Source organism: Megascapheus bottae, chromosome 13, assembly GCF_031878675.1.
Source record: "Megascapheus bottae isolate mThoBot1 chromosome 13, mThoBot2.hap1, whole genome shotgun sequence".
Taxonomy (NCBI): domain Eukaryota; kingdom Metazoa; phylum Chordata; class Mammalia; order Rodentia; family Geomyidae; genus Megascapheus; species Megascapheus bottae.
Window position 1 is genome coordinate 58,652,617 of NC_143521.1, and position 22,904 is coordinate 58,675,520.

Consider the following 22,904-nt stretch of genomic DNA (forward strand, 5'->3'; position numbering starts at 1 on the left):
CCTGGGCAAGACCCAGGTTCTGCCTCTAGCAGGTCAGGGAGGAGGGGGGGAGGGAGGGAGGGAGCGGTCCATCAAGCCAGCCGCCAAACCATCCAGTGCTGTCCACTTACTGTTCCAGCCCTGTTGTGTGCACAGGCTCCTTCATTCCTCTGGCTTGTTGAAGGCATGCGCACCCCAACTCCCCCCATCCCAGGTGCCCCACATGTGGGAAGTGGAGCAGAGCCACGGAGGGGGCCCAGCTTGGTCTCAGCACCCAGGGCAGGGGCGGGGCGGGCGCCTTCTCCTCCCAGGGGCTGGAGCACTCTTCTCGCTGGGGCCCTCTGGGAGCTGCTGGCCAGCCTCACCTCAACCACCCTAGCCGTGCATGTTGAGAGGCATGGCAGCAGCTCACACCTATGACCCCGCTAGTGGGAGTGTGGGAGGATCATAGCCCAAGGCTGTGTGGGAAAGGAACGACACCCCACCCTGCCTGAGACCGGTAACTAAGTGGAAGCAGGTGCGGTGCCTGAGGCAGCAAAGGTCCTGGGTTCAGACCCAGGTACTGTGAAGTCCTGCCTGAGTGAACCCACTCAGTCCTCCCCAGGGCTGTGAGGACGCTGAGCCCTGCGGGCCTCCTGGCTGGGCCCTGCACACAGGGGCAGAGGCCACCCACCATCCAGGCTCAGGGAGCCAGGGCAGAGCCAGCCTACCTCTTCCCGCCTTGCTGTGGCCATGCTGTGCACGGGGGCGGGGAAGACACTCACCGGCCTCTGGCCCAGCCCAGGGCGCCTTCTCTACCCACACCTGGATTTTCAGGCAGGGTTGGCCAAGAACCCAAGGCTGTGTGCCTGCCTCAGATGGCGGGCTGCGCTGGAGATGGGAGGCTGTCCCTGAGAAGGGCAGGTCCCTTCCCTAGGGGGTTCAAACGAGGCGGGGTTCCTTCTCCGGTTTCTGGCGCTGCCCACTGTAACCCGATTCCTGCGCTCCTCACTCGGGGCGCCCCCCCCAGCCGTGGGAGCTGCGAGTGCAGCGCCAGCGTCGGGGCCGAGGGCCCGAGTGCCACATCACAGCATCTCCATGGCGCCTGCGCCCACCGTGCTGTCACCACCGCTGCTGCTCCTGGCCGTGCTGGCCCTGGCCACGGCTGTGCACCCCGGCTGCAACCCCCTCCAGAACCCTGCCGGTAAGGATGCCCCGACCTGCGGCCCCACAACTGAGAGACTCCTGGCCAGTGAGAATGGCCCCCCAGCAGGCACCCCCACACCTTTGGCCCAGGTCCCTACTTCTAGTGCAGGAAGGCTGAGCCCAGAGAGTGCGGGTCCTGGAGCCTGTGCGGACCCTGGCACGCAGGCCACCCTGGCTCCTGGCACCCTGCAGGTGGGTTGGAGCTGCAGGTGTCAGGATCTCACTAGCCAGAGGCCATCTGAGGTCCCAGGACCTTCCAGGAACGGGATGGCGTCTGGCCACCGCAAAATCCTCACTCCTCCCTTCCAACTCATGCTGTGCTGGGCCAGCTCACAGGAAGTAGGCCCCTGGGGGTGCGGGGCTGGGAGGTGGTGGGGCAGGAAGATCCCAAGATCCCAGGGACACCTGGAGGGGCCACGCCAGTGCGGGGCCTCCCAGGACAAGGGTCTGGGCTTGGTTCTGGCCTGCCCTGCTCTCCTGAGGTGGCTGTCAGCAGCAGATGCCTGTGTGACTGGAGGGCAGAACGTGTTGAGTCCTGGGGTCACGTTGGCATCTGGGGACTTGCCTGCCCCTGCCCAGGGCCGTGTGGGTGCCAGGCTCCATTTGCATGCCCATTAACGTGGTCCCTCTCCTGCACACACCTCTTACCTGCCTGTCTGCTGCAGAAATGGTGCACAGGTGTTTCCACACCTGCCCTGCGCGTGGCTGTGGGGCTGTGGGTACTGCTGGGGAGACTGTGGAGAAGGGCACCTTGCTCCCCTGGAGAGCCGGGCAGCGTCTGGAATCAGTGGGGGGGGGTAGGTCAGCTGGGGGCGTCCCTGGGCTTGGGCCGTGGCCATGTGTCCCTCCCTTACCAGGCAGCAGGGCAAGGGAGCTCAGTGCCTTCTGGGCCTCCTCGAACCCCACATGGCTCTAGGGAGTTTCTGGAATGAGCCTCTTCCTGGGCTTCATGGAAATGCAGATTCCGGCAGGCCCCGGGGAAGGGCTGGGCGGTCAGCCCTGCTACCTGGCTCTCGTTCCCCAGGGCTCATGGCAAGCCTGGCTCTTCCCTCTGCTTCATGTCTTTCCTGATGCCCAACTCAGGTCTAAACAGGAGCCTGGGGGCCCAGCTCACTTCCATGCTGCTAGGATCTGGGGTCAGTGCTGGGCCCTGTACCCTGCTGCATGACGGGGGGCAGGCGGCCTGACCTCCCTAACTGTACCCTGCCTCCTCCTTTATTAGAGGCCACCCTCCGGTCTCTTGAAGAGGAGAGGAGGGAGAGAGAGAGGGAGGGAGGGAGGGAGGGAGGATGAGAAGGAGGGAGGGAGGGAGGGAGAGGAAGAGAGGAATCTCCTTCCAGATGCTGGGGGACTATGGCCCCCTTGTGGTCAGGAGAAATCAAGCACATGAACTGTTACAGTCTTTTTTCAGACCTGCAACAATCTAGCTACATTCTTTTTTTTTTTTTTTTAAGTATTTTTTTTTTTTTGCCAGTGCTGGAATTTGAGCTCAGGGCCTGAGCACTGTCCTTGGACTTTTCTCAAGGCTAGAGCTCTACCACTTGAGCCACAGCACCACTTCCAGCCTTTTCTGTGTGTGTGGTGCTGAGGAATCGAACCCAGGACTTTGTGCATGCTAGGCAAGCACTCTACCACTAGGCCAAACTCCTAGCCCCGAAACAATTTTTTTTGAATTTTAATCCAATGTATCCAAAATCTTATTCACATATTTTTCATTAACATAGGAATTATTGCTTAGCTAAGGGTGGTTATGCCTGACAGTAATTTCAGCTTTTCCGTGGGCAAAGGCAGGAGGGAGGTCATGGCTGGTCCCAGGCTGAAAACTTGAGAGCTTTCTTCAGAAAACCAGTTTAAGCAATAGAGGAGGCTGGGGTGTGGCTCCGGGAGTGGGGCGCCTGCCTGCCAACGGCAAGGTCCTGAGTTCAAACGCTGCACTGCGAAAACATGTGCTCGTGAAATCGCTTGCTTCTTTTTCACGTCAGGCGTGCGAGCCGGCGTGCACGCAGTGGGGGTGGCCGCTTGGCCTCCCTGCCTTCCCGGTACCGAATGGTGACATGAGGCCTGCGACTGCTGGGCAGAACGGGGTGGCTGAGAGTCTCTGGGGACCCTGTCTGTCACTCTGTCCCGCCCTGAGCTCCACAGGCTGCTGGGGTGGGCAGAGGAGAACAAGTCCTGTGAAGCCCCTGGCACTCTCCACGTGCCGCAGCTGCCAGCACAGGCAGAAGCAGAGAGGGGCTCGGAGGCCGCTGACCAGTTCTTGATAAGTGGATGAGAGTCAGCAGCCGGCCCCACCCCAGCCACCCTCCAATGCCACAGTGGCCCGAGCAGGGGGCGTCCTGGCAGCTGGGGGCTGGGCCACCTCCTTCACAACCGGGAGTGGTGGGAAGGCATGGCCCCTGAGAGGGCTCGCTGGTGAGCAGGAGGCCATGATGTGGCTGCAGGAGCCGGAAGAGGGTGCAGGGAGTCCGGGGAGTGCTCGTGGGGTGTGTGCTGGCCTCCCACGAAGTGGTTCATGTGGCTCCGTGGGCCTCTCCTGGGGCTTGCCGTCAGGCCCACAGCTGCAGCGGGAGCAGGGTTTTATGTCACAAGCCCTGCCTTTTCTGGGGAGAGGACCCCCCCACGTGTATGTATTTGTTGCTGTTGGTGCTGGGAATTGAACTCAGGGTCTTGTTCTCTCACGTAGCACTTTTGCTCAAAGGTAGCGCTCTACCACTTGAGCCGCACGAGGAGAGTCTCCGGACCTGCCTGTCTGGGCTGGCCTGGAACTGCGTCCTCAGAGCTGAGCCTTCCTGAGCAGCTGGGGTACGGGCTGAGCCCATGTTTGGGCAGAGCACCCTCCATGGCCCTGGGCGGGACTGGGGTCCTCCGGCTCCCGTGCCCAGCCCACGCTGTGCCCTGTGGGGAGCCGCCTGGCTGGCAGGGATGTGGCTGGCAGCGCTTGTCAACCCTAGGCTTCGGGGAAGCCAGTGCCGGGAGCATCACACTGCCCGCTGGCTGCCCTCCGGCGGGCCACGTGACCTCCGGCATCCAGGAAATGGGGGCATCTCCCTCACTCAGTGTTTCCCTCCCCAGGTGACTGTCAGAGGCACACGGCAGCAGAGGACAGTGGTATGCACTCCCCCCCCTCACCCTGCACCCCCAGACCCAGACATCCCAGGTGTAGCCACCACCAGCTCCATCAGATCCGACCCAAGAGCGCAGACTCCGGCCCCCTCGGGCCTCCTCCCCTGGGCTCCCCCAGCCTTCCCTCATCTTGGTACCCATCCTTTCGGCCCCACAGCCCCCTAGCACCCCCCCCAGCTCCTGCTTGTCCACTCTTCCCGTGGGCTCACTCCTGCAGACAGCCTCTGCCACCTCCAGCCCTGGAGCTCCAGTCAGCTCTGGATAGCTGTGCAAGCCTTGAAGCAGAAAGCGTTGAACGGAACTTTGTAGTGTATTTCTTTCCGGGGTGTTGGTCCTCCGTACCCCACATCAGGGTTTGAGCTCAAGGCCATGCTCTGTAGGTGCTACTCACCACTTGAGTCTCCCATCCAGTCGCACCTGCTGCTGGCTATTCTGGAGATAGAGACCAGCAGACCCTTCTGCCTGGGCTGGCCTTCCAAGACCACCCTCCGCACCTCAGCCTCCTAAGTAGATTCCTGGCGCAATCCCAGCGTTCCGCTTATTGAATGGTTTTGAAATCCTCATCTCAAGTGCCCAGGGTAATGCTGACAGCAAGGCTGACTCTCAGAGAGGCAGCCCGCTCTGTCAGACTGGAGCAGCGGGCGTGTATGTTTACGTGGAGGGCCGAGATGCAGCAATCAGAAACGGCTTTCCATCGCCTGGTAGACTGTGTATGTGCGTGTGTCATGTGTGTATGTGCATGTGTCATGTGTGTATGTATGTGCGTGTGTCATGTGTGTATGTGTGTGTCATGTGTGGCTGTATATGCATGTGTATTTTGTGAGTGTATGTATGAGTGTGTGTGCATGTGTGTTTGAAGCATGTGTATGCATGCGTGTGCATGTGTGTATGCAGCACGGGTATGCACACTTGTGTATGTATTCAGGTGTGTATTTGTGAGTATGTGTATGTCTATGTATGTGTGTGAATGTGCATGTGCAGGTATATGTGTATGTATACGTGTGTTTTATGTGTGTCTCTTCATACACATGAACCCCAGTGTTGGGGCTTAAACTCGGGGCTTCAAACAAACTTTCCCTTGGCTTTTTTGTTGTCCATCCTGGGGCTTGAACTCAGGGCCTGGGCACTGTCCCCTGAGCTTCTTTTGCTCAAGGCTAGCACTCTACCACTGGAGCCACAGCGCCATTTCTGGCCTTTTCTATGTATGTGGTACCGACGAATCAAACCCAGGCTTCATGCATGCTAGGCATGGACGGGAGCCGTGGGTGGTGTGGGGACAAGAGGTGTAGCTGACAAGGACAGGAAGGGGAGGTGGTGGGGGGGGGAGGACAAGAGGAACAGGTGGTGTGGGTGCTGACTCAGCCCAAACCTGTGCATCAGTGAGGGCCTACAGCCCACGCCCAGCCGTCCCCAGCCCGTCCCCAGCCTGACCTCAACCCGTCCCCAGCCCGTTCTCAGCCTGTTCTCAACCCATCCCCAGCCTGTTCTCAGCCCGTCCCCAGCCTGTCCCCAGCCTGTCCTCAACCTGTCCCCAGCCCGTTCTCAGCCTGCTCTCAGCCTGTCCTCAGCCCGTCCCCACCTGTCCCCAGCCTGTTCTCAGCCAGGTGACTGAGCAGGCCTGCCCTGGGGGCTCTCCTTTGGGCTTTGTCTTCCTCAGGGCTTGTTCAGCTCTGCTGCCCCTCTCCCATGCCCCCCTCTGTAGTCCTCCTGTCCCCAGGGCCTGCGCCCTGTCCCCGTTTGATTTCAGGGCTGGCCCAGGTGGGGTCCCAGTCCCGGCTCAGGTGTGACCCCCGCTCACCATGTGACTGCTCGCCCTGGGTCTCCAGCCACCTGTGTAGCCCTGCAGCTCAGGACCTGCGCCGACGCCGCCTACAACCACACGGCCTTCCCGACGCCCCTGGAGCACCGTTCGCAGGAGGCGGTGGAGCTCAGCTTTGAATATATCCTGTTGGGCGTCCTGCACCACCTCCTGGAGGGCCAGTGCAACCCTGACCTGCGGCTGCTGGGCTGTGCCGTGCTGACCCCCAGGTGCGAGGGCGGCCGCCAGCTCAGACCCTGCCGGCACGTCTGCGAGGGCCTGCGGGAGGCCTGCCAGCCGGCCTTCGACGCCATTGACATGGCCTGGCCCTACTTCCTGGACTGTGCCCGCTACTTCGCCTCGGAAGAGGATGGCTGCTTTGACCCCCTGGAGCTGCTCCGGGGTAAGGCCAGGCCGTAGGGACACGGCGGGGGGGGGTCACAGGCAGTGGGGGACGACTGATGCCAGGACAGGTGCCAGGGGACCTGTGTCTTTTTGTGGTGCTCAAGCCAGCCGCGTGTGGAGTGTCACTTGGACCCCCTGCTCTCATTCTGCATCGTGTCATGAGCTTACGCTGGCGTGGCAGCAGCCTGCGTGGCCAGTGAGCACCCTGCTGGGCTGCCCAGAGCCCAGACACGGCTCGGCTCGACCTTGCAGATCAGAAGTGGGGTCCTCGGTGGGGCACATGGCCCAGGGGCTCTGCTGAGGGACCCGGCCCGTCGCGGTGGACAAACTGATTTGTCCATGTGGACTGTGATCGGGGCTCAGTGTGGGGACGTGAGGGGTGGCAGGACACCTGTGTGGCCCTGGGGACCAGTGGGCTGCCTCTGTGTGCTCGAGCCGAGCAGAGGAGGCGGCGGGCCGTGTGGGTGGACGAGGCCAGACGGCTCCACGGCTCAGCCTGCTGTCCTCGGGAAGCCCAGGAGACGCTGCAGGGAAATTATTTTGGGCACCTCCACCACCAAATTGCCAGTTCCATCTGTTTTCTTTCTCCTCAACAACCATTTTGAGCCAGAAGCAAAGCAAAACAAAAACCGCAGGCCATTGAGTGAGACACAGGACAGCTCATTAACTCTTTGTGGCTCTCAGGAGCTCCCCAGGGAGCTGCCTGGGGCTTTGGGGGGCCTTTAGGGCAGAAAGAGTCTCCTCTACTCTGCACCCCGAAGGCCCTTGCTTTTTCTCAGTGTGGAAAGTGGCTCCATTGTGCGTGCAGAAGCTACAGGGAAGAGTTTCCCATCCAAGAGGATGTGTGGTCCCCCTCCCTCCCCCCACACGGGGACTGAGTGCGGTGTGGGTCAAGGATCAGGGTGCAGGGAGAGGCAGAGCATCCCTGGAGCACAGTGGGGAGGCCTGCAGTGCGGACTGAGCCAGCTCCTCCCCCTCCCCCAGGGGGCCTGGAGCCAGAGGAGCCGCCGCCGCCCTCGGGCCTGCCAGCCACCTTCATTCGCTTCGCCCACCACTCCTACGCACAGATGGGGCGGGTGCTAAAGCGCACAGCCACCCGCTGCCCCCAGGTGGCCCGGACCTACAGCATCGGGCGCAGCTTCGAGGGCAGGGATCTGCTGGCCATCGAGTTCTCCAGCCGCCCCGGCCAGCACGAGCTGTGTGAGTGTCTGTGCGGCCTGGCTGGAGCTGTGGGGCGGTGCTGTGGGGGGGAAGAGCCATGTTTCAGCTGAGCACTCCACCAGGAGGGCCACCTACAGCCATGCAGCGGACCAAGCCGCTGGGCTAGTCTGCGCATATGCAAAAACCCAGTTATCCTATCCACACTGCTCACTGCCCGCCAAATCCCTCCCCCACCTCCCACCCATCCACGTGTCAGTTCATCCATCTACCCACCCAGCCACCCTTTCATCCATCTAGCCACCAGTTATCAGTCTCCCCATCCGTCCACCCATCCATCTCCTCATTCATCAGTCTACCTGCCCTTTCGCTCATTCATTCATCCATCTAGCCATCCTTTCTTGCATCCATTTACCGACTTATCCGTTCTTTCACCCATCCATTCATCAATCTACCTACCCATCTACCCACTCATCTAATCACCTAGCCATATATTCAGTATCTACTCATCCACTCATCAATCCATCTCTCTACCCACCCATCTGTGCACTTACCTATCCACCATCCATTCTTTCGTCCATCCACCGGCCCCTCCAACCATCCTTCCATTCCTCCATCCACCCATTCACCTATGGGCCTGCTAATTCTACTATCCATTCACCCACCCACACATCCATCCATCCATCCATCATTCTTATTTAGAACCATTTACTCATCAACTCTACAACCCATCCATCCATCTATCCATTGATCACGTGGGCAGCTGCTTTCCCAGCCAACCATCAGTGTGCTTGACTTGTCACACAAACATGGAAAGTGGCCTGAGTGAGAGTCACATCAATCAACAATTTCAGCTAGGGTTATTGGTACCTTTGATTTGCCATGCTCGTCATTGTGGCTGAACCTAAGAAATGGGCTCTGCAGAAGTGGGGCCTTCCTGAGCCCTCAGGATACCGGAAGAATCCTGAGTCATGAACGCAGCGCAGGCCTGCTGGGTTCTGGGAGGCCCCGTGACTGACGGGAGGCCCCGTGACTGACGGGAGGCCCAGTGACTGACGGGAGGCCCTGGGAGGCCCCGTGTCTGACAGGAGGCCCCGGGCCGCCATCTCTCCTGCAGTGGAGCCTGAGGTGAAGCTCGTTGGCAACATCCACGGCAATGAGGTGGCAGGCCGAGAGCTGCTCATCTACCTGGCCCAGTACCTGTGCTCCGAGTACCTGCAGGGCCACGCCCGCATCCAGCGCCTGCTCAACACCACCCGCATCCACCTGCTGCCCTCCATGAACCCCGACGGTTACGAGGTGGCGGCGGCAGAGGTGGGCTCCCCTGCAGCCCTGCACACTCCTCCCCGCCTGCTTGCCTGGGGTCTGTTTGTGCCCACTGGGGTGGGCCCAGGACTCAGCACTCCTGGCTGGGTCCGGCCGGGAGAGCGGGAGAGGCGGGCACGGGCTCTAGAATGCACTAAGATGGTGACACACGCTACAGAGAAAAGGTTCTGCAAGGGCTGGTGGGACGCTGGGATGAGCCGGGTAGGTGTGGAGCTGTGGGAGACAGAGCGTCTCCAGTGGGTCTCCAGGCTTTGGCTGTGGGGAGGGTCAGCGAGGAACGGGAGGCTTGGGGAGGGTCAAGGGCAGCCAGACAGAAATGGTGGCTCTGGCTGGAGGCCCAGGCCTCTGGGAAGGAACGCGGTGCCTGTGTTTTCAGGGTGCTGGCTATAACGGGTGGACGAGCGGGAGGCAGAACGCACAGAACCTTGATCTGAACCGCAATTTCCCGGACCTGACGTCCGAGTTCTACCGGCTGGCCGCCGTGCGAGGCGCGCGTGCTGACCACATCCCCATTCCCCAGGACTACTGGTGGGGTAAGGTAGGAGCCGAGCCCCGCGGCCGGGGAGGGGCCTGGCTGTGCAGCAGCCAGGAAGAAAGCCCCAGGAAGGCCTGGCGGGGGCCCGGCAGTGCTGAGGGGCTCCCCAAGTCTGTTCAGAGGCAGGGTGGCCGGGTCCTGAAGGCCGCCCCCTCCCGGGCAGGTGGCCCCCGAGACAAAGGCCATCATGAAGTGGATGAGAACCACCCCGTTCGTGCTCTCCGCCAGCCTCCATGGCGGAGACCTGGTCGTCTCCTACCCCTTTGACTACTCCAAGAATCCCCTGGAGAGCAAGATGTTTTCCCCCACGCCTGATGAGAAGGTGAAGAGGATGCACTGACCTTGAGGGGCGGCGGTGGTGGTGGTGGTGGCGGGGGTTCTGCCCTGGCCTCGTGGTACCTCGGGGTGAGGACCAGCCAGGGGAGGGCGCAGGCCTGGACAGCGCCAGCAGGGGGCAGTGCTGCCACGTGTATGGAGTCCCGGCTCAGCCAGGCCTGGACTGCTCCAGCCAGCTGAGTGCTCTGGAGCTTCCTGGGCCCTGGGTGTCCCTGGGTCCAGGGCCAGGATCCCTCATGGATGAGAAGCTTGGCTTGGGCAAGGCTGAGCCGGGAGGGCCGGGGGCAGGGCTTGCCTCTGCCTGCCTGGTGGTCAGTCTTCAGGAGGTATTGAGGGGAGGGGACAGGGAGGCAGGGACGTGCCCAGGGTGGACAGCTGCCAGGTTCCCTGCTGATGGCACCCGCCTGTGGCTCATTCATTAACAACGCACGAGCTCATCTTCTCTTTTGGCCTGGCTCACCGGCCATGCTACCTCCATCAGACACTGACGCCAGCCTGGCCTCTCCAGGACCCTCTGGCCTGTTCTGGGCAGCCCTAGAGCCTGCCTGGAGGGTCCTGGGTCCATGGAGTGAGGCAGCCTCAGTGGGCAAGACTGGGATGGGGTGGCCAGGCCTCTTACAGAAGGCTGGGGTCCCTGCCTGTGTGTGCATAGATGTTCACACACACCCATGCGCATGCACCACCCGTGCTCGCAGAGGCGCACGTGCATGCACACAAATGTTAGCTCCCGCGCGTGGACATTCACACGCGCTGACACATGCACCACACATGCAGATTCACACATGTGCGCACAGGAAGCTGTGTGTGCGTATGTTTACACATGTGCACGTGCAGACATGATCACGTATGCTCACATGTGCACGTGAGAACGTGTTCCGTGTGTGTGTGTGTGCCTGCACTCACACATTGCGTGTGAGTTCACACACGTGTGTGCGCTAGTCTACAGGATGAATCCATCCACACCTGGGCTTCCTGGAGGGGGGAACTTCCCTCCAGAGCCCAACAGTGACGTGAGAGTCGCACTGAGGGGCCGTGAGGGGCCGTGAGGGGCCCAGACCACAGCCACGAGGTGAGACAGGCTCCACCTGCCTGCAGGCCGGGCAGCCCAGAGGGCCACACTGTGTCCACGGCTCGTGGGCCACGACGGCCCATTTGCTCGCTTGCTCACTCCTTCATCACTCCTTAGTTCATCCACTGGCAGATCCTCTCACTCAGTCGCTCATTTACTCGCTCAGTCCCTGGCTCTCCTGTCACTCATTCATCACTCCTGGGTGACAGTGGCGCACCGCTCTGTGTTGGGGACCGAGGAGCAACCCTACAGACCTGGGTGCTCCTCTTTGGCCCTTTGTGCTCACGTCAGCCCGGCCTCTCAGCCCCAGGGAAGGCCGCCGTCCCTAGGGGCAAGTTCACCCCGCTGATCCCAGCAGAGCCCGAAACGGAGTCTGCGCCTGGGATCATGGCGGCGGGAGCCACCAGTATGGGCTGAGGTCAGCTTTGCCGTTTATGAAGTGAGAGAGAAAGAGGCCCTGCCTCTGGGGGCTGTCAGCTCTGAACCTGTGATCTAGTCCCCAGGGGCACGCCACACCCCTGGATCCCCAGGGCTGGAGGCTCCTCCCTGACCTGGCCACTGTGGTGGGGAGCTGCCCTCCTCCATGCCAGCCACAGCGCGGGCACACGGCAGGACCCTCCCCAGCCCAGAGCTTCCTGCACAAAATCCTGGGTTGGGGTCTCTCAGGTTCAGCCATCTGAAAGCCCTCACCAGACCTGGAGCCTGGCCCAGATGGGCAGACCCCACGCACAGCGTGGTGGAGCGGGGCCTCCTTTGTCTCAGGAGACTGAGGCCTGAGGATCAAGGCTCAAAGCCAGCCCAGGCAGCAAAGTCCGGGAAATGGAGCAGTGGCTCAAGTGGGCTCAGGCCCCGAGTTCAAACCTAAGGACCAGCAAAATAAGACACACAAGCAGCTGACTTCAGGGCCCCATCACTGCTGGCACAGCGCCCCTCCTCTCAGCACAGAGCCCGCCCTCGGCCCTGGGGTGCCAGGGCCAGGCAGGCCCCTCTCTCCGTGCCCAGGGCACCGGCTCCGAGGCTGCCTCCAGAGCCCCCCATCCTGGGCTTGCCTGCAGGAAGAACCCCTTTCCCTGTACCCGTCCAGATGTTCAAGCTGCTGGCCAGAGCCTATGCGGACGTCCACCCCATGATGATGGACAGGTCGGAGAACAGGTGTGGGGGCAACTTCCTGAAGCGGGGAAGCATCATCAACGGGGCCGACTGGTACAGCTTCACCGGAGGTGCGCCTGCCAAGGCGGGCGGGCAGGCGGGCAGGGAGGGGCAGGGGCTGGCTGGAGGTTTCCACACAGTCCTCGTGGGAAGAGGAGACCTTGCATTCTCTTGTGGATGTCACATAGTGTGATTCTAACCCTGTCCAGACCTCCTGTCCCTTCTAGGGCTGGAAGAGGGGCCTAACCAGATAAAATGCTAGAGCCCCCAGGAAATTGGCATTTCGGAGGGAAACGCAAGCCCAGAAGAGGGTTCTGGTACCTGTAGCATAGCCCAATTTGGGGGCTATGTGTACGCTGTAAGAATACCCCGGCAGCGGGAGTGTGCGGAGACTTCCTTGCTTGTGACTCGGTTTCTCGGCAGCCCTGTGTGCTCACGGGTGCAGCAGTAGCCGGTGACGTGGGTAGGAATAACAATGCCTGGCTGGCTCACGTCCCACCATGAGCCAGCCCCCAGATGTTGGGGCTCTGAGCCCCTCCCTGGCACCTCTCTGGAGGAGGACAAGGACTGAGCTTGGCTGGACCTCTCACCTCAGCCGCTCCTGCACTTGTGGGCCACGTGGCTTTGACACGACCATGAGGCCCCTCGGTGATCCCCACTTTCCCCAGAGCAGGGCAGCCTCTCTTCCTCCCAGGACCTTGGTCCCCATTTCCAGCATCCAGGCTGAGAACCTGAAGTTTACCAATGCCTGGGGGGCGGGTGATGGGAAAGGAAGTGGGGTCTGCTCCATAGCAGGCAGGCAGGCTGAGAGGACTCCCTGGACGCATGGCCACAGCCTTGGGGACTCAGAAGCCACAGTGGCAGTGGTGGCTGCCACCCTGGTGAGGGGTCAGAAGCCGGAAAACTGATGGCACAGATGGGGGGGGCTGGCATCCTCACTCACTGTGCAGGGTGGTGGGCTGCGGTCTCCGGGGGCGCTGAGGTGGCAGGCCCTCCCTGGCATTGTTGGGACAATGTGGGGGGAGATGTCTCCATTGTCCTGAAAGGGCTCCTGGGATCCCAGGCCCGGGGCCAGGATGCAGGGGCCCGTGTGGCAGCCAGTGCTGGCTTCTCCGTGAGAACTGGGTTCCATTCCGCATCGCAGGTAGGGAAGCCGTGGGGATGCCGCCACCACACTGCCAGGGCGAGTCCAGCTCTGGGACAGGGAGGCCCTGCTGCATCTGCATCTGCTTCTCGGGCGATGTCCCCGGCCTCAGTCGCTCCACCCTCTGCGGGTGGGGCACAGGCAGGTAGCGGCTGGGAGCGGGGCCCTCCCGGTCCTCACGTGGCCACCCTGCCTCCAGGCATGTCCGACTTCAACTACCTGCACAGCAACTGCTTTGAGATCACGGTGGAGCTGGGCTGTGTGAAGTTCCCGCCCGAGGAGGCGCTGTACGGGCTCTGGCAGCATAACAAGGAACCCCTGCTGAACTTCGTGGAAATGGTGAGGCCTTGTCTGGCCAGAACGGGCGTTGGGCGGCCAGGCCAGGCTCCACCCTCGGGTGGCCCATGAGTCCCTTAGACTGACCTGTCCATTGCGCCGTCCAGGCCCTCTGTCTGGCCACCCCTCACTCACAGGTGCTTGGATGGGGTCCCAGACAGAGCCCCATCCGTAGGGATTCCTGTGCCTGGCCACTGTAGTGGGGTGGACTGGGAAGGGCGGGCATCCGGGGCCCGGGTTCGGGGGCAGCTGGCCTGAAGGTGACCTGACTGGGGCTGAGGTCGCCTGGCAGCAGTGGCACGGGGCGGGGGGGGACCCTTGCAAATGTGCCAGGATTCATTTAGACACAGCTGGGGAAGCTGATGCTGCCCTGGGCCGATGGGGCCCAGGAGAGGAGGCCGCAGAGGGACAGGAAGTACTCGGTGTGGCCGGACGCCTGCCCGGTGGTCTGCAGACCTGGGGACCTTCTCAGGGAAGTGTGGGCATGGCACCGGGCGAGTCTCCTCCTGAGATGGCAGCTCTGGCTGCTGTCCTGGGATCATCTTTGGGCTGGGTGCGTGGTGGGGACCAGTTTCTAGGATGATGGGAGGAGGTCAGGACATGAAGATTTAATGACCAGCGGCACTGCAGCCGCAGGCAGCCCTTGGTGAGCTCCCGAGACAGTTGACCCCCGGGGAAGCCGGACGGGCGGCCCAGGCATCTTGATAAGGATCGGGTCTGTCGTGGTCAATTGAGGCTATTTTCACAGTGATCTGGAGCAGGCCTGGGGCGGGGTGGAGGGGGGGGTGGCAGTGCAGCCCTGTCAGAGCGAGGGGAGGAGGGCAGAGCCATTCAAGCTGACCTAGAGTGGGCACCTCCCTGCCTGCCTGCTCTCAGGGTGGAGGCAGAGCAGGGGTGCGGGGAGAGGGGAGGCCTGGGCCGGGCACCTGGAGGAGGCTCCTGGAGTGGGTTCAAGGAGGAGGAGCTGGCCAGGGCAGCCTGAGGGGAGGAAGGGGCAGACTGCGGGTGGAGGCCCGGGGGCGGACCAGGGTCAGGAGCTGACGAGGACAGTGGCAGAGGCCGGAAGGGCAGGCAGCGCCAGGCTGGGCCAAACCTTGGCTACCAGGCTGGGGTGGGGAGGAGCCGGGGAGGAGCGTGGGGACTGTCCCCACCGGTGTCCCCTCTCTCGGCTCCAGGTACACAGGGGCATCAAGGGGGTGGTGATGGACAAGTTTGGCAAGCCTGTCAAAAATGCCCGGGTCCTAGTCAAAGGCATCCGCCACGACGTCACTACAGGTGAGTGCCTTCCCCGTGCCACCTGGGCCACCACCCCGGCCACCACGCCAGCCACTGCCCCGGCCGCTGGCCTGGCCGTCTACACGTTTGGATCTACAGCCGTGCCTGCAGGGCCGTCACAGGCCTCCCGCTCCCAGCATGCCTTGCACGGGGTTGGGTATCAGGCCAGCCTGGCTGGGCAGGGCCTTGCCTCCCCGCCTGCCCCATGTTCAGGCCTGCTCGGCCACGGCAACTGAACAGCACTGATGACGGTCCTGTATCCCCAGCAGCATGCCGGCTCCCCCCACAGCCTGGCTGTGTGTCCCAAGGCGCACACCCCACCCCTCAGCATCTAGTTCAGGCCTGGGGCTCGGGCCGGCCTCACACACACCCCTGACCTGGTAACAGCACGGGATGGGGTCTAGGCACAGATGGTTAAGACACCTAAGCAGGACTTTGAAGGATGAGTAGGAGTTCGTCAGATGTGGTGGGAGGGACATTCCAGGTGGGTTCAGGGAAAGTACAAAACTGGGGTCCGTCTACCCTCTGTGCTGACCTCTCCCCTGCTCCCCGCCGCCCCTCCGGAGGCAACCTACACCTAGTTTTGTTCTCTGAAGCCCCTGATGGAGACTACTGGAGACTGCTGCCTCCCGGGTCCTACATCGTCACCGCCCAAGCCCCCGGCCACTCGAGAGTCATGAAGAGGGTCACCATCCCGCTGCGAATGAAGCGGGCCGGCCGCGTCGACTTCATCCTCCAGCCTCTGGGGCCGGGGCCCAAGAAATTCCTCCCTGCCTTTCGGAGGACCGCGTCCCCCGGGGCCCGGGAGGTGCGGCTGGACCGGGAGCGGGACCTGCAGCCGGACCTGGAGCCGGACCTGGAGCCGGCAGTGCGCAGGCTGCCCTCGGCCGGCGGGAGCAAGCCCTGGTGGTGGTCTTACTTCACCTCGCTGGGACCCCACCGGCCGCGCTGGCTGCTCAAGTATTAGAGCGCCCCTCCTCAGCTCCCCGAACACGGGGACCCCAGCTCCCACGGCTGGGCCCCAGGCTCTTGACTGCGTCTGCCATAAACACTGCGCAAAGCCGTTGTTTATTAAAGTGATCTCGTTCACCTTCTGCCATGGCGAGGGTCTCTGCAGGGCCCTCTGGGGAGGAAGGAAGGCTCTGGGCCCCATGAGAGGGCCTGTGGCAGGACTTCCCCACCCGTGGATGCATGGCCAACAAGGAGGGGTGGACGGTCTGGGCCCCTGGACTGCTGGCCTGGACCACATCTCCGATAGGAACCTGAGGCCAGGGTGGACTGGGCGGGAGAGGGGCTGCCAGTTCATAGCACGAGCTGAGCTCGGGTGCTGCTGCTGCAGCTTAAGGTGTCCGGAAATTCAGAAGAGGAAGCTGGGGCCCAGGTGGGAGAGTAGGGAGGAGAACAGAAGTGACCTCAGGGAGAGCCAAGCTCCAGAGGGCAAGCGATCCGGGCAGCGCCTGGGCCCGGCACCCTGGCCAGGGAAGGGTATACGTGGAGTGTTCTGGCTTCCCCGGGCCCCCCACTGCGTCATCCTGGCTCCTCCTTCACTGTGTGTGTGTGGAGGGGTCACTAGCCGGGGTCCTGTGCGTTCCACCCTCGCCCTCTCTGTCTGCTTCCTCACCATCAGTCCGGGGTCTGTCAGGCAGGGAGAACCGAGGTGTATCCGCCAGCTAAGGCTGCGTAATGAGTAGTGACGGGTGTTCAGCAAGCCCCATGGTCGGAGTTATTCAGCAACAGATTTATGATCGCAGTCCTAGAGGCTGGAAGTCCGAGGTCCAGGTATGGAGGGGCTGGTTCTCCCTGGGCCTCTCAGCGTGGAGATGTCTGTCTTCTCCTTGTGTCCTTGTGGGGTTGTCTCCACGCGCTCCTAATCCAATCTAACTGGAGACCCTATGAAAAGAGGAGGTAGGACACACACACGCAGAGGGCACTGGCTCTGATCCAATTGGACAGAGGAGACGGACATACCGATGACTTCATTTAACTCAGTTACCTTTATGAAGACCTGTGTCCAAATCACGTAGTAACAGGAGGTGCCAGGGGCACCGCTGGTCAGGAGGTTGGCAACGCCATTTGTCAGCAAGAGCCAAAAGAGGAGGCACTGAGGTGTAGAAAGTTCTCAGGAAAGGAAAGGGTCCTGGTGTGCCCACCCAAGATCAGAGTGCGGTGATAATGCTTCTACCTCTCTTCCACCTCTACTCGAACACAATCATGAGGCTGTGAAGACCAAGGAATGCTGGGAAATGTAGTTTTGTCCAGGTTGGAACTGCGTCCCACGGCTCTATATTTAAGCAGGGCAATGGATTCAGAGAGATGATTAGACCGCTCCATCCTTGGAGGCCAAAGGAAGAAAAGCTGAGATCCAGGACCCACCTAAATGTGGGGAACGCAGGCCTGGTGGGCAGGGAAAGAAGGACGAATCGATCACTCTAAGAAGGCATTCTTCTTTTTTTTTTTTTTTGGTGGGTTGCAGGGCTTGAACTTGGCCTGGGCGCTGTCTCGAGCTCTTCAGGCTCAAGGCTACCGCCCTACCCTTGAGTCAAGCCCCACTTCCCATTTTCTAGAGGTTAATTGGAGATAAGAGCCTCAGGTTCTTTTATGCCTGGACTGGCTTTGAACCTTGATCCTCAGATCTCAGCCTCCTGAGTAGCTAAGATTGCAGGCATGTGAGGAAAATGACCAAGAGAAAAGACAGAAGAAACAAAGCAAATTGAGGCAATGGCAAACATTAATCAACTCCAGTCCTGGATCTTTAAAAATGACCACCAAACAGACACCACTCGTAAGCAATGAAGAGTAAAAAAAGACTGAAGGAGGAGACAATGAAGAAAAAGAGATGTAACGAACACCAGAAGGAACCCAAAGTGTTTGTTTTGTTTTTCTTTTTGGCAGGAAAACTTCATATAGCTAGAAGACCCTACAAAATGTAGGCAGTGAGGACAAAAGGTGATTTTATGTACTGTGGCTTTTATTTCAATGAAAGAAAAAGATTCTGAAAGCCTTCTTCAAAGAGCCCTGGCAGAGCCCCTGGACGTGTGGAGGCGGGGCAGGGGCCTACATGGGGCGTCACCACGTGGCCCTGGTGGGCACCACGGGGAAACTGAGGTTTCCCCCGAGTTCTCCCATAGTATGTGGTTATCTTCCACGTGGTCTGTGTTGGCCAGGGAGCTCGCTGGGGGAAGTGGTAGCGCGTGTGGGGTTCACTCTGAACCCTGGGTCCTCACAGACAGCCAGGCCAGCCGCTGGTGCTAATCACACAATGAATAAATGAACAAATGGCTGAGTGAGGGAGTGAATAACGAAACAAGCAGGATTGGAAGTGGACCCTCATTTTGGTAGTGTGGACACCACCTACCAGTGGGCAGCAAGCTGGCCTGGCCAGCATGGTGCCATGCGCTGGCCCTGTCTGGTGATGGGAACGGGAGAGGCGGGGAGCTGCCCTGGCTCAGGAGCTGGCAGGGGGGAGGTGGAGATTCTCCCTGCTCCCCGCCCTCTCTGCGAAGATGGGGAGTCATCCTGTGAGAGGGAAGACAGGCCGTGGGCCCAGAATGCGCTGGGGCTGAACAAGACCAAAAGTGAGGGATCTTGGGACGGGGTGGGGGGCTGATTGTGTTCAGTCCTTGTCTTTCCCTTCCGTTCTGTGCTGCCCTGGGGCCTCTTGAGCGGTCTGGACTCCTGGTTCTGAAAGGGCTCCGAACATCATCCAGAGACGTCTCCTCCCTGACCTGTGGCTGAAGGACCCACTTGTTTGCTTGCAGCCTCAGGGACGGGGGCTGGGGGGCTCACCCCTGCCGGCCGGGTATTCCATGGGCATTTCTCAGCATAAGCAATGCATCCACAATGAAAAATAACTCCTCTTCCTCCTCCTCCTCCTCCTCCTCCACCTCTTTCTCCTTCTTTTCTTCCTTCTCTGCCCACCGAAGACTCCCTCTGAGATGGCCAGCCAATCTTTTCTCTGTGACAACTCTTCGAGGACTCAGGGCAGAGCCAGTGGCCTCCCCACTTTCTCCTCTCTGTGTCCATCCATGTCTCCTCTCCCCGATGGGTGACAGGTGACGGGCAGGGAGAGGAGGCCGACCCTCGGGTCCAGCCTCATGCCCTACTAACCATAAACTGTAAAGCACTCTCACAAGACTTTATGAGAGTCATTTTTCTCCTTCCATTTTCATATACAAATCTAATCTTTTGAGAACCCGCTCCCTTCTAGCTCACATATTATGGGCTTTCATCAATAATAATATACGATCAATTACTCAAATGTAATTGATTAGTGGAGAGAGCCACATTTCCCTTTCTCGGTCTGTGTCTGATTGGACAGAGGGCCTGGCCCGTGGCTGTGAGCTATCTACCTTTTAGCTGAGATTAAATTTAGGTACAATTTACTAATGTGAGCTTAAGAAAAACCCAACAGGGCACTTTATGTCCCAGCCCCACGGATGACACCATCCGGGGATGTGATAAGCCGCTGAGACGGGGGCGAGAGCCCCAAATGGCCTCTCCACTTCACTGAGCTCTCTTCTTCTCTATTTGACCACACAGATAATTTTTTTTTTGTCATCAGAAAGTTGAGTTCCATAAATCTAATAGCGCTCAATTCAATAAAGAGAATCTGAGCTTGTTTTGACCAGTCTGTGCCCCCCCTCTCTCTTTCTCTCTCTCTCTCTGTCTCTCTCTCTCTCTCTCTGCTCAAACAAAACCATGAAGCTTTACAAAGATGGTGGTGAAGGCTACGCCATGCCGCAGCCTCCAGACAGACAAGGATCATGGTCTCCCCACGCTGGGCGTGGCGTCTCGACAACCGACCTACCTCCTCCCCACCTCTGCAACAGGTGTCTGAGTGCCCGGACCCTGCCTGGAGAGGGAGGCTGGAGCGGGGGCCCGGGGTAGGAGCTCTAGACAGCTCCTCCCGCTTCCTGGAGGAGAAGTTCCAGGAGACGGGAGATGGGGGAGAAAAGTGATGGAGGGAGAGAGAAGATGGAGGGAGATGGATGGAGGGAGAGGAGGGGGGAGAGAGGTGCTGGGGGAGGGAGGTGATGAAGGGGTCAGGTGATGGAGGGAGAGACGTGGGGGGAGAGAGGAGACAGAGGGGGTCAGGATTGAACTAAGGATTCTTTGCTGGGCACTGGTGACTCAAGTGGTGTGGCTCTAGCCTGGAACAACCCGAGCTGCTCCTTTCCTGAGCGGGAAGGGAGCGCGGGGTGTGGTGCCGTGGGCGAGGGTGCCTGGAAATCAACAGGGGTGGGCGGCCCCTCGGGTATCACCATGGAGACATCTGGACAGAACACACCCCTCTTCTCTTACCCTGAGACAAGGGTGATGGGCACAAGGATGGCACGAGGGCCGCTCCCCCTGCCGTCCCTGGTTCCTACACTTGAGGCTGTGTTTCCCGATTCCTCGGCCCAGCGCTAACCCCTGGTGATTCGGGGAGATGGCGTGGTTGACATCATGTAGGACCGTGGCCTCTAAGGAGGCCCCAGAGGGCTCACGCTCTCTCCTCACACGTGGCGAGGAGACGCCATTAGACAGACCAGGAAGGAGACTGGCTGGCACCTGGGCCTTGGGCTTACAGCCTGCCAAACTGTGAACAGAGGGGCGACTGTTTATGGGACCAGTGGTGGCACTTGGCAACAATGGTGGCACTTGGTGGCAGCCGTGGCACCTGGGAGTGGTGGCCCCAGCTCACTGAAGCACATGACTCCTGAGGCTAAGGGGACCGTGGACCTGGGGCGTGGCTGGCACACTGGCCCTGCCCAGTCTCTAGGCCTGGACCTTTCTGCATCACCTTTGCCGAGGGAGAGGCAGGAGGGCCCGGGGGCATCTTATGCAGAGTGGCCCATACCACTAGAGGAGCAGAGCAGCCGCCATGGCCACGGCCGGTGGCCCGTGCTGGGAGGGCTTCCTTCTCAGACTGTGACCAAGTGAGCAGGGTGCAGGCTCCTGAGTCCCCAGCCTGGCTGTCCCCGATGCTCCCCCTAGGCCTTCGTCGGTGTCAGGCTGGCCTGGCACCAGGACTCTGACAGAGACCAGGACTTCCAGAGCTGCTTGGAATTCTGAGCCACTGAAGTTGTAGTTTTGCCCATTTGGGGCTTGCTGGGTCGAGGCCAGGACGCAGTCTGCCTCCCATTCCTGCCGCCGCCGTTCTTCCCAACACCCCTAAAACAGGCCCCGCATTGACGGAGGCCTGTCTGTCTCTCAAGCTGCTTCTGTGGCATCGCCAGGCTCCTTGGCGTGGCTGGGATGTGGCCAAGGCACCGGTCCCTCCTCCTGCCCAGGGCCTCCTGGCGGGGTGCACCTCACCTGGATGTGCAGGAGGAGCAGGGCTCCAGGGACGCCACAGGGGAAGACAGCCACGCAGAAGACGGCCTGGGCCTCACAGACCACTTTGGGTGGCCATGTGTCCTCAGGGAGCCAGGTAGGGGTCCTGGCCCTGGCTATGTGGAATGTGACCTTATTTAGAGGTGTCGTCTTTACAGAGTGACCAAGGTGACGTCCGTCTGGATTTAGGGGTGTCCCCATGAAGAGAAGGGATAGACACTTTCGGGGTGGGGGGGACAACAGAGACAGAGATGGGAGTGACGTGGCCATGAGCCACTTCCTGACCCCAGAGGCGGGAAACCTTGCATCGCCGTCACGTGAAGGCATCACGTGAAGGCACCAGTCTGTGAGACACTACCACAGAGCCTACCACACCGGCCAGGAGGCCCGCTGGGGAAAAGGAGGTCGGGGCTGCCCTGTACCAGGGAAAAGGAGGTGGGGGTGCTTCTCTGGAGCTGGGGAACATTATCTCTCTACCCCCAGGCGGCCATTTGCTAAGAGAAGAGGAAGGCAGAACCCCCTCCCATCACTCTAAACCCAGCTGAGTGCCTGCAGCTCAGTGGGCCGGGCATTAATTTGTTTGCTTTGCAATTCTCTCCCCTCAGTGGAGACAAATTGATTTATCTGTGGAAACGGGCTTGGCTGGGAGGCGGCTGGCTTTGTTAGAGATGAGCTGTGTCGGGTTCACGGGAGGGTTCTGGCAAGCTGGCAATGACCCTCTGCTGGGCAGGAGATGGGGCCCTGCTCAGAGCCAGGCTGTCTCCCGCAAGGTCACCTGCTGTGCTACCTCATGGGCTATCCTGAGCCTCAGGGACCCAGAGATGCCACAGGAAGACAGGCGACGAGGCCTCTCCGCCCCCCCCCGCCCCTGGGCCACTGGGCACTCAAAGGAAGTGGCAAAGGTTCAGAGGAGCCCCCTGGGGCAGCCTGGAAATGCGGCTTGTTCCTCTGAATCTGGGCCCACGACAGGAGATGGCTTGAGGGCAGGGCACACAGTAGGCCCTCGCCAACCTGGCTATTGACAGGCCAGAGCTCTGGACGGCCATTGCCTGAGTCAGGCGGGTTTTGCCCCAGTGGAGGTGACCACTGCCGCGAGGCCGCCCGGGACTGCCCGAGCCTGCCCAGGGCTCCAACACTTCCCATTTAACCTGGCCTACCAGGGACTTTTGCCAGTGTGCAGCCCCACTCCGCGTTCCGGCACCGCTGCAGGGCTGGCCAGTAAAGCGGGGAGACATCCGTCAGCCAGGGGATTTAGGGCTCAACCCGGGCCTGGGAGTTGTGCTGAGGCCAAGGGGAGACCAGGACTCTCACGTGAATCCCCTCGATTGAAGCTCCCCACCTCGGTGGAGTGCTGGAGAGTGTGAGGTTGTGCCTGCACTTGACAGGTGGCCTGAAGCCGGGGCTCTGCCTCATGTGTCGGGCATGGGTGGCAGATAAGGTCATGTCTTCAGTGTCCTCTCCCTACCCTTGTCACCAGCCCTGTGACACCAGCTTCCCCACACAAGAGAGAAGGGTGGGGTCGGGGGTAGGAGGAGAGTGTGAATAGAGGAGAGGACAGGTTCTGAGCCGACAGCCGGCACCGGGCCAGGCTCCCATCCACCACCCTGGGGTCTGGCCAGGTAGGAGAGGAGGTGCTGTTGTCGGTGGCCCCGGTCACCTTGGACAAAAAGCTCAGTGGAGCCTGTGGTCTCTGGCCAAGCCCATACTGCAGAATTAATGTGAAAGATAAACAGAGCCTGGAGGCAGGCACCCCAGCTCCAAGCCCAGGTCA

General features: G+C 60.7%; 1 protein-coding gene across 1 annotated transcript; it reads left to right on the forward strand.

The window, feature by feature from the left end:
* The first annotated feature begins 954 nt into the window (after positions 1-954).
* On the forward strand, positions 955-15,912 carry Cpz (carboxypeptidase Z). The gene is made up of 11 exons (XM_090344122.1): positions 955-1,162; positions 4,237-4,272; positions 6,114-6,488; positions 7,475-7,690; positions 8,766-8,962; positions 9,351-9,512; positions 9,673-9,831; positions 11,999-12,134; positions 13,407-13,546; positions 14,719-14,818; positions 15,415-15,912. Exons 1-11 carry the CDS (start codon positions 1,057-1,059, stop codon positions 15,783-15,785), a joined length of 1,998 nt encoding a protein of 665 aa, XP_090200248.1. The 5' UTR covers positions 955-1,056; the 3' UTR covers positions 15,786-15,912.
* The last annotated feature ends 6,992 nt before the right edge of the window (positions 15,913-22,904 follow it).